General features: G+C 49.1%; 1 protein-coding gene across 3 annotated transcripts in view; it reads right to left on the bottom strand.

The window, feature by feature from the left end:
- Window positions 1–2,848: 2,848 nt before the first annotated feature.
- Window positions 2,849–11,156, bottom strand: part of TTLL12 (tubulin tyrosine ligase like 12) — a 40,467-nt gene continuing 32,159 nt past the window's right edge. The window contains exons 9-14 of one of the 3 annotated variants that reach the window (XM_074227113.1): window positions 10,102–10,213; window positions 8,956–9,107; window positions 8,786–8,867; window positions 7,962–8,030; window positions 7,273–7,417; window positions 2,849–4,286 (exon numbers count right to left, since the gene is read on the bottom strand). In XM_074227113.1, the coding sequence (XP_074083214.1) occupies window positions 4,135–4,286; window positions 7,273–7,417; window positions 7,962–8,030; window positions 8,786–8,867; window positions 8,956–9,107; window positions 10,102–10,213 (712 nt within the window). In that variant the 3' untranslated portion in view covers window positions 2,849–4,134. The remainder of the gene's footprint in view (window positions 4,287–7,272; window positions 7,418–7,961; window positions 8,031–8,785; window positions 8,868–8,955; window positions 9,108–10,101; window positions 10,214–11,156) is intronic. The other 2 variants (XM_074227114.1, XM_074227115.1) reach the window with 2 other exon arrangements.

Genomic DNA, 11,156 nt, shown 5'->3' on the forward strand with positions numbered 1-11,156 from the left:
CATCTGGGTTGTCATGAATGCAAGACCTTATCTAACCCTGGTTGTCCTCCTCTGGACACTCCCAGGTTATCAATATCTTTCTTTTTCTCTTTTTTCTTTTTTTTTTGTTTTTTTAGATTTTTCAAGGCAATGGGGTTAAGTGGCTTGCCCAAAGCCACACAGCTAGGTAATTATCAAGTGTCTGAGGTTGAATTTGAACCCAGGTACTCCTGACTCCAAGGCTGGTGCTCTATTCACTGCTCCACCTAGCCACCCCTCATCAATATCTTTCTGAAAAGATATTTTGGTGGTGCCCAGAATGAACACGATCCAATAGGGGCAGAGTACAAAAGGACTCACTATCTTATTACTGAAAATTATGACTCTACATGAGGTTTAGGATTTAGTTTTGTTTTGCAAGGCAATGCGGTTAAGTGGCTTGCCTAAGGCCACACAGCTAGGCAATTAGGAAGGGTCTGAGGGCAGATGTGAACTCAGGTACTCCTGACTCCAGGGCTGGTGCTCTATCCACTACGCCACCTAGCCACCCCCATTAGCTTTTTTTTTTTAAGTTAGTTAAAAAAATTATTTTTGAAAGCATGACTGACTCCTAATAAGCTTGTGGTCCACTAGAACCTCCCCATATTTTGCGTAATCATGCCTTTCCATGGATTGGTGACATTGATTTTTTGAGGCCCCGATAATAAGACTTTACATTTAGTTCTACTTTCATTAGATTCAGCCTGATGCTTCGACCTGTGAGACCTCTTTGGATCCAGGATATTAGCAAGCTTAGTGTCAACTGCAGGCTGGACAATTGGATATTTATGTCTTTACCAAGTCAGAGATGGAATCATTAAACAACAGGTTCCCTGGGTCACTTAACTGCCAGGCTGACCCAGTCGCTAGAATGGTACTTTTGTCCAATTCTGGCTTGTATTTCTGCTTTTTAGAGACAAAGATCATCCGTCTAGTCAAGAGCTCCATTTTTATCAGTTGAAGTCACAAAGAAGTTGGTGGTCGTATCTTTTAGTTCAGGGCTCTGTCCAGATTGTGCAGCCTCTCCTGACCAAGTGACCTGTCCGGGTCTCTGTTTCTTCATTTGTGGGATCTGACATTTGTCCTTCATTTCAGAAGACAACCACAACATCAGGGAGGTGATAGCATGACAAGCACATGAACTGGATTTGAGTGAGGGTGGGTTGTGCTAGGTCACCAGCCTCACTCTCCTCCAGACCATCTGGGTCCAGTGGCCGGATATGGATCAGGATGACTGGAGATGGCCCTGGATCTGAGGGCTGGTGCTTCTTAGTTACCAAGTCATGCAAGGGTGGCGAGGTAAGGGAGGATGCCTTCGTTTTGTAGATAAGGGGACTGTGGTTCAGAGAGGGTCATACCTCACTCAAATAACACAGATAAGGTAGCAGTTGTAGATGAGTAAGTGAAACACCTTCATTTTCTACCATCACAGCCAACAGTGCCAAGTTCTGGAGATACAAATATAAAACTGAGAATCCCTTATTATTCAGGGGTGCAATGGCCCATGGTATTTAGGGTAGGCTGGTAGAACAGATGGCAAGGCATCTTCTGTGCCTTAAGACCCTGAGGAGTTTACATTAGGCTGCACAAGAATTACAATGCAGGTTAGAAAGAAATTAGATTGGAGGTTTGGATAAGGGAAAGTCTGGGCAGGTCTGGTACCTGAAGAATGGATGGGATGGCAATATTGGAGAGGAGGAAGGGGAGGGATGGTATGACCCCTATGGGGTCTCATGGGGTAAGAACTGGGAGAATGACAATGAGAGATCTGAGCCCTGTTCCTCTAATTGGAAAGATGCCCAGCACCAGGAACATTTTAGGGAGATTGGCACTGCCAAGATGGCCTATAAAATTGAACCCAAACCCAATCAAAGATATTTTATAAGTAAGTTTCAAAGAGCTAGTCAGCATGCATTTGTTTATGGAACTGAAGTCTTTCCTTAAAGATTAAAGAGCATTTTCCCCACTACTCCAAGGTCCAAAAGCCCATTCACAAAGCCTAAGGATGTTAAAATTAAACCTTTAGGTGAGATAATTGTCACTCCACCTTCCCTCCACAATTTCCAGGAGTTCCAATGTCAATTGTAGTTAAATCTTTCTAAATTTGTTGGTCTCCTCTCCAGGCCTTTGCCATTCTTTCAAGGCGCCCCATCTCGCTCCCTCCCTGTCCTCTGGGCCGGCCTGTTCCTGCCTGTCTAGGTGGAAACTTCCACTGCTGTGCCTCCCTGGCCTGTCTACAGGGAAGGAACTGTCCTGGCAACTCCCCAACACTGGTCCCCTTGTCTGAGCTGCCTAGCCCCTTGAAATGCCTCTAGCATGAGGCCAAACCCTAAGGATGCTGGGAACTCAAAGGCTCCCCTCCCCACCCTAATCCCCTACTCTGCCCTTTGCAATGCTGGCTCCTTTAGGAATGTTTCTAGCTTCCATCTCCTCTCCCGGTCAGGGATAGCACAGCTCCTGACACAGTCACCTTCCTGCGGGCCACTTTTGTGGATGTTCCACCGCGCCAGCCTCATGTCCATCCGGCTTTACTTCCAACAGAACTGTTCTCAAGACCACCCACCTGCTCCTGCAGATCTCCCCCCCTACAGATGTCCTCTCCCACCTCACCCCAAACTCCTCTGCTAGAGTGGAAGCGTTTTGTGGGTGGGTGCTTTAGCCTTTGTCCTGGACATACCAGGCTGTGGCCAGGGAGAGGGAGAGCAATGGGCAGCTCAGAGCATGGAAACCATGGGGCAAGCGTCCCAGAAGATGGGGTAATAGGGCTTTGATCTGCACATAGCATGTCCTGACCACCATGGACCTCCTGGGATTCTAGAACTCTTTGTACAAGCCTCGAGATTTCTGTGCAGGTGGCCACCCGGTGACTCTTGGAGATTAATGACAAGGCTGGACTGAATATGAAGCAGCTCTTTATTGTGATTACAAATCTACAAAGGAGGAATCATGGCAGAGAACAGTTATTCAGGAGAGGACACCAGAGTGGGGAGGAGCCTGATACATTCAACAATCCTGGTTCTCCCAGAAAACCTCAGCAGGATGAGTGTTGCTGCAGTCACCATTCAGCCAGTGTGGCCCAGGCTGGAAGCCCAGAGTGAACTAATTGTTTTGGGTCTGGCTGCTTGTGGCCACCAAGCCTCCCCACTCCTTATTGGTGACATGGAACTAGGGCTAGGACCATGATCCCATTTCATAGATGAGCAAACTGAGGGAGCCCAAGGGACTTGCTCCTGGTCACACCTGGGAAAGTCCAGAGACAGAACTTTCTACCAAACAGGAAAATTGGACAGCTCATTACTGTGCCCAACAACACTGGCGTCGAGTTCAAAATTTTTTCAGGATCAATCTAAATGCGAGTCTTTAAACAAATGAGTCAGATGTTGAGGCTTAAAAGAAAGCCAATGGCGTGTGTGTGCACACACACATGCAAGTGCAGTCCTGCATCCTGAAAAGCCATCTGAGCTGCTCTGAGTCCCAGCTGTCGCAGGCAACAAGTCACCTTCACTCCCATACATCAGTTTCCTCATCTGTCAAATGGGAATTTAAGTCCTACCCACAAATTCTGAGAATTGTGAACAAAGTGCAGTGTGACTGAATCACTGCGTACGTGACAAGCTCCACTTAGACAGACCAGAGAGCTCCCCAGTAAAAAGGTTCTTTGGCAAATAGTCAATCCTCTTCATGGGAGGATGTGGAAAAAGGCTGAGGCTGCTGGTGAAGGTTTCCTTCTTGCTAAGTGTGGGGAGAACACGATTCAAGAAGATGTTACAAATTCCCCTAACCTGGGGAGGGGGGGGGGGGAGTCATGGGAGGAAGCGCCTGCTGACGCTGGCCAGCGGTGTGGGCTCAAGGTGGTCATCTTTCTGAGTACATCCAGGTCTGTCTGGGCTATGACTCAATGGGACCTGGAGGTCCCGCCCACCCAGCAACTTGGATCCCAAAAGCAACTAGAGAGAGGTCAGTCCCATCCTAGCAGACATCCCCGTCTTCACCCAGCTTTTCAGCCCAAAACCCCACAGACAGCCACCCTTGTCTCCAGGCCCTGAAGGACCAGAGGGAGACCCTGAAGCACATTAAGAAGGAAGCACAAAGGGGAGGAGAGGGGACGCCCCTGGCCTAGATGATGGAGGTCACATGACAGTTCTTTGTCTCATCCAGGAACAAGACGCTGAAGATGTCATTGAAGAAGCTTGGGTGGTACTTGCAGGCTCTCTCACAGTCTGGGTTGAAGTTCACCTCAAGGATCTGGGGCTGCATGATTTTCTTGCCTGGGGTCAAATACAAGGGGTCACACAGACCAGCCACATCCCCTCCCCTCAGCCCCTGGTTTGCTCCCTTGTCTTCCTTCCATGGGCTCATCCATCGCCCATTGCCTGCGGGGCCGTTCCCCAGAGCTGGAGGAAATGGCCAAAAAGTATGTGGCAAGTCTCAGGGATGTTTCTCTCCTCTGGCCTCAAATCTTGTCTGCATCCTCATCAGTTCGGGATCCTTCCCCAGAGTCACAGGGAAAAGGTACCTGGGGCCCTAGCCCTGCCTGCCGCTTCTCTACATCCTACCGGCCTCGATGCCATCTCCCTTCTCTTGTTCCCTTCCCCACACAGAGGCCAAGGCCCTGACACCAGTCACTGTAATGTTCCATCTCTCTGGGTCTGTCTACTGGCACCCCTCACTACCCCACCCCCAGTTTAGCCTTAGGGCTTCCATTCCCTTCTCACTCAGCTGAACTCGTTCCCTTCAAAGGCCTTTTCTTCTCAGCCTCACCTTTGGTCACACTGACCACCCTCTCTGCTGGACTTTTCTGAGTTTCGGCTGGCTCAGCATCACCTGAACCCCTGCCCCCTGGGGTAGGCACCCCAGGCTCTGATCCAGGCCTTCTCTCTCTACTCTTCCCCCTACAACAGCCTCTGCTCTCTTCCCACTAAGTTTCTCCATTCAGGTGCCAGTGACCCGATCGTGTTAAATATTAACTCCAGTGACCTCTCCCACTCTCTGGTGCCGGCCTAGCTTCCCCAGCTCTCTGGCTACTGCATCCTTCTCTGCATTCTGACTCAGCCTGACCAATCTTCCTTCTGCTCCTCCCAATGCCCTGCCCACCCTCACCATGTTTCTGCACTGACCAGAGCCCAATCCCAGCAGGCTTTCCTTTCTCACCTCCACATAATCAGTCACTTGTTCATGGACTTCATGAACCTGTGTTGAGGGCCAGAAGCCAGAATCTGTCATAATGATGACAGACACCTGGGAGAAAGAGAGCTGGGCTGGGGCAGGAGCATTAGGCCAGCTCTAAATGTTCTTGGCTGTTTCTGCCTGGGAAGTCCTCTCTGTCAGGCCAGAGGCTGGCCTCCATGATGGCCCCCTCCATGTTCCGTGACCCAACATCTTAAGAGCCTCTTCAACACCCTTTGCTTTGAAAGACAATGAGGGACCTTATAGCAAGATAAGACTGGAATGGGGTACAGGATTTAAGGGTGATACCATAAGCCAATTAGGAGAACAAGAAATAGTTTACCTGTCAGATCTATGGAGAGAAGAATTTATGCCAAACAAGAGATAAAGAACATTATAAAATGTAAAATGGATAATTTTGATTACATTGAATTAAAAGGTTATTGCACAAATAAAACCAATGAAACCAAAATTAGAAAGCTGAGAAATAATTTTTTCAATGAGCATCTCTGATAAAGGTCTCATTTCTAAAATATACAGAGAACTTAGTCATATTTAGAGAATATATTTCCCATTTGATAAATGGTCAAAGGATGTGAACGGGCAGTTTACAAAGAAATTAATACTATCTATAGTCAAATGAAAAAGCTCTAAATCACAATTAATCAGAGGAATGCAAATTAAAGCAACTCTCACCTATCTCACCTATCAGATTGCCAGAAAAGGGAAATAATCAATGTTGAAGAGGATGTGGGAAAACTGGGACCCTTATGCACATTGTTGGTGGAGTTGAGAACTGTTCCTGCCATTCTGGAGAGCAATTAGGAATGATGCCCAAAGGGCTACAAAACTATCCATACCCTTTAATCCAGCAATATTACTACTAGGTCTGTATCCTGAAGAGATCATAAAAAAGGGGAAAAGACCTCTATGAACAAAAATATTTATGGTGGCTCTTTTTGTGATAGCAAAGAATGGGAAATTGAGGGAATGTTCATCAGCTGGGAATGGCTGAACAAGCTGTAGTCTATGAATGTTATGGACTGCTATTATTCTGAAGAAAATCATGACTCAAGAAAGCCTGGAAAGACTTCCATGAACTGATGCTGAGTGACAGGAGCAGAACCAGGAGAATGTCATTCACAGTAACATTGCAATCAACCATAATGGGATGGAGCTCCTCTCAGCATTTCAGGGGTCAAAGACAATTCATGTGATGGAAAATACCATCCATATCCAGAAAAAGAACTATGGAGTCTCTATGTAGACCAAAGCAGATGGTTTTCCTTTTTTAAATTTTCTTGCACTTTTTCTCATGGTATTTTCCTTTTGTTCTGATTCCTTTTTCACAACGTGACTAATGTGGAAATATGAGTAAAATGATTGTGTATGTAATCTATGTTGGATTGCTTGCCACCTTGGGGAGTAGGGAGGGCAGGGAGAAAAATGATGGGGCGGCTAGGTGGTGCAGTGGATAGATCACCGGCCCTGGAGTCAGAAGTACCTGAGTTCAAATCTGGCCTCAGACACTTAATAATTACCTAGCCGTGTGGCCTTGGGCAAGCCACTTAACCCCATTGCCTTGCAAAAAAAAAAAACAAAAAAAACCTCTAGAAAAATGAATATTGTAAATATCTTTATATGTAATTGGAAAAAAAAATTAAATTTAAAAAAAGGAAGGAAGAAAGAAAATAAAAGCTCTTGCCCTTCATCCTGCTGACCAAGCTCTTGTAGCCCCATGACCAGAGCCCAGGTGGGAGCAGGGTCACAGCGAGGGTGGCACAAGGGCAGGGTTTGACCTCAGGGGAGACTCCTAGGTTATTGCTCAAGCTGGACTCACTTGTCCCCAGGTCTTGGTGTCAAGTCTAGATGCATCTTGTCCTTATGAAGTGGACACTCCTGAGCAGGGAGGGTCAAATACAAATAGCATGTCCTTAAGAGGCCTCTGAAAACCAGGGGCTACATGAGTTCCAAAGGACAAAGGTCATGGGGTCAAGAGGGAAAGCAGAGCACTGGCTTGGGGGTGGGGGGAGAGTATGAATCAATGATGGGGAACAGGAGGGACAGGGAAGTGGGGTTCTCTCTTACTGTCAGGAGGAGGAGTGTGGTCCCACTTCAGCATGAGGTCAATGGCATACACGGCTCTTGATGCAGGGTAGTCACAGACCCCGAGGGGTGCAGGCTTGGCAGTGGCGGCCTGGAATAACTCGGCAAAAGCCTTGAAGATCTCAGCCTGAGAAGGGAACAGCCCAAGAGCTCAAAGAGGAGGGGACTTTGAGGCCAGGATTCAGGGGCTACTGCTGCAGTCACCCCTGTCCCCAGGTGGTCAGGTTGGGACCCTGGCTGAGGAGCCAGCACTTCTTGCGCCTGCTTCCCTATAAGCCCATGGACTCACTTGGCAGGGCTCTGGTAGGATCAATGGATGGGACATTAGGGAGAAAGCTTATAGCAGAAGAATTCCAGACCACTGACCCTCAACAAGGGGTCATCTATGTGAATGCGCACATGCAAAGCCCCATGTCAAGTACTGGACCGGGGAAATTGGAACAAAAGGCCCAGCCACCATAAGCTGGACTCTAGGAGAGGTGAGAAGCCTGGAGGCAGGCCCCTTCATCTTTCACTGGGTGTGTTTCCTAATCAATCAAATGGGGATAATGACCCTTGAGCCATGAGTCACAGGGTGGGCGCTAACAAAGTACCCTGTGACCCTAAAGCATCAGAGAAAAGGGGGTCCATGGGGTGGAGGTGCTCAGCAGCTGGCCCACAGGCTCACTCACCTGCACATTCTTCCATGGATATTCTGGGTACTGCTTCTCAAACAGAGGAATGAATTCATCATAGTGAACCTGAAACAGAGTGACCCCATGAAATTGGCCCTTCTAGAATGCTCCCAGGGTGCTCTCCCAGCCTGCCCCCCATGGGGTCCTCAGAGGTGACTCAGGCCTGCCTGTTCTGTGAAAAGGAAGCTCCTTCTCCCTTTCAAATGGATTTCTGCTTTAGCAATAGCAGCAGGGACAAAGTCTTTTGTGCCAGATCTGCTGGACTCTGACAGCCACATTCCTGGGACTTCCCCTTCAAGACCTCTCGCTCGCAGCCGACCACTTGGCTCCCGAGCCTCTGAGCTTTAGCACAGCCCCTAATGTGGCTTCTTGCCTCCGATGCTTCCCATCTGAACCAGATACACACACACCCCTTCTTCCTCAAGCCCCCCCCCAACCCACCAAGTCCCTCTGCTAGCTCCCCTGACCACTCTGTCTTTCCCACCTCCATGTGTTCAGACTGTTCTATATACCCTGACTGGCACATAGCCGCCATACCCCCTTCACCCAGTAAACCCTGCCAGTCCTTAAAGGTTGGCTGGCATCCTCCACACCACCAGTAACTCCCCTCTCCCAGCCCTAGGCATCACCTATTGCTTCTTTTAGTGCCAAACTTTTTTCCAGAACCGTCTGTACACTGATGTTTGAGAAGGGTTTGTGATAGTGATTGGTGGGCCCGTCTCCTGCCAACTGTCTTCCCTGTGGCTCCTCCAATCTATCCTCAGATGAACTGAAAACCTGGCATCCTCCCCAGGCCCGGCAGACTATTCCACACAGCTCACCTGCTTCAGAGGCACGTCTGGGTTATAGTTCATCACAGTAAAGTGCTTCTCATAGTCATCCAAATCGTTGAGTGCAAAAGCCCTAGGACAGACACAGGAACAAGGAAGGGAGGAAGAGTCAAAGTTGAGTCCTGGCTGTCCAGGCCCCTCCCCCAGCTCCGGGTGATTACCGGTTGGAGAAGCGCAGCCAGAACACGTCATAGGCATAGAGTCTCAGGGGCCTGACAGAGCGCAGCAGCACAATGTAGCGGATGTCAAATTTGACCATTCCTACATCTTCTCGCTGGAATAAGACGGGACTCTCTATGTACTTGGAGACCACCTAAGGGAGATGAGGATAAAATAAATGGGCGTGAACAAGGGCCCCTCCAGGCTCACAGGGGCTGACTGTGGAATTCCTCAGGATTACCTGTTTGGCCAAAGGAAAGCTTTGGCACACAAATGTGCACTCCTCCCACCCTGCCACTGTAGGCTTAGGGAAAAAACGATTTTAAAAAATAACTATAGGGAAAAAACGTGCTCTCCTGCGAGCAGAGTAGTGAGAGCATTGGGCTTGCTTATAGGAAGGAGGGCCAGGTTTGAATTATAGCTCTGATATTAAGGGTATGATCACGGGCACATCACCTGCCCCTCTGGAGCCTTAGCTGCCTGGCCTCGTCAACTTCATGGATCTGGAGCTGGACAACACTTCAGAAAGCCTCTGGTTCAAAGTCCTCAATTTACAGATAAGGAAATTGAGAGCAGAGAAGTGGGGCCCCTTACCTAAAAGAGAGCCATTGGGCAGACCACGCTTTGGAGCTCCCAGAAATAGGGGCTCATTTTCATTCTGAAACTTTGTAACTGCGGGACTGGCCTGACCATGGTCACTTTAATTCTAAAGATATTTTTTCCAGTCATGATGTACACAGTAGCTGTGCACGAGACTGCCCAGGGAGGCTATCTTCATCCAACAAGTTATACGACTAAGGCTTGGGAGTCAAATGACTTCCCAGAGTCACATCCCTTGTAAGTGGAGGAGTTGGGCCTACCCTGAGGCCCTTGGCCTGGCACAGGCCAGGGTTCCTTCTCCTATGCCATGTGACAAGTAGGGCTGGGGCCATGTACAGGGCTGGGAAGGGCAGAGAATTTCCAGCTTTTGGGTTAATGTCACAGGGTCTTAGCATGTGACCACTGAGTTAGAAAGGCGCCTCCAAACCTAAATGGAGCAAGGATAGGGAGGCTGGAGGTGTTTGGGAGCTGTGCAGTGACCCAACATTCTGAATGATGTTTCTGTTTAAATGGGAGTGGATGTTTGGCCAGCCGTTGCTCTGACTGACCTTTGGCGCACTCTCCCGGAGCCGGATGATATTGTGGAGGCTGTTAGTGACATGAGTGTCTAGGCTTCGAGCTAAGTTCCATGGTTTGCAAATCCAATGATTGTCTTCTTCCCTGGGACAAAAGGCAGTCATGGTTAGATGGTTAGGCATCTGGCCCAATTGGCTCCCCGCCCCCCCATGTTACCCCAGGCTTCAATTTAATGAAGTTTGAATTCTGGGAAGAGCTAGGGATTCCCAGCTAGCCTGGGGGACTAGGTTCAAAAGAGAATCCCCAAGGGGCTTCTGATTGACCCCCATCTAATCTGGTCTCCCTTTGTAGAAGGGGCACATTCAAGTTGGCTTCAACTTCATTCACTTCTAAAATCATCCCATGAGCCCAAGGGCTGCAGGGCTGGTGGGGTGGTGGTAGGGCAGCACCCTCTGCTTGCAGGAGGATTCCTAGTCCAACCCTTCTGACCCTGATGATGAGCCGTTGGGCAGCTTTGGTTCCAGAGATGGGCAGTGGCCAACTTTACTTCAGAATCCCAGGCATCACAACTGAAGGAGCCCCCTGCGGGGGCATCAGGGCCAGCTCCCTCCTCAATATGTAGTCAGTGGGGGAGGTCCAGGGGATTGGGGGAGTGAGCAGCAGGGTCAGAGTCAACCCCGGGCTGGCCCACTTGACAGTTCATTTTTTTGGCCTGTCCCTGTGCTGTTTTCTGTTGCTTCACCCTGGAAAGCTCTTTATTACTGGTTTTCTCTTCCATTCAGTCAAGTCTGACTTCCTGTGCCTCCAGGCCAGGTCCTGCTTTTGCTCTCTGGAGTTGAGAAGCCCTCTAGTCCCTTTTCCTAGACCTTGGCAGCCAGCTGATGAGTCCTTCCTGAGGTCCAATGTTCTTGCTTCCCTCCAGTGTGTGTCATGACACAGCCCTGCCCTGCTCTGGGGCTCCTGACGTGGCCTGCTCTGCTCACTGCTGGGAGTCCTAATGGACCTGGTGCTCCTGCTGAATGGGGGCTCAGTACAAGAGAAGCTTCAGATCCACAAATGGGTCCTGGAGCACTGGCCTAAAGATATG

This window comes from Macrotis lagotis, chromosome 2 (assembly GCF_037893015.1).
Source record: "Macrotis lagotis isolate mMagLag1 chromosome 2, bilby.v1.9.chrom.fasta, whole genome shotgun sequence".
NCBI classification, from domain to species: Eukaryota; Metazoa; Chordata; class Mammalia; order Peramelemorphia; family Peramelidae; genus Macrotis; species Macrotis lagotis.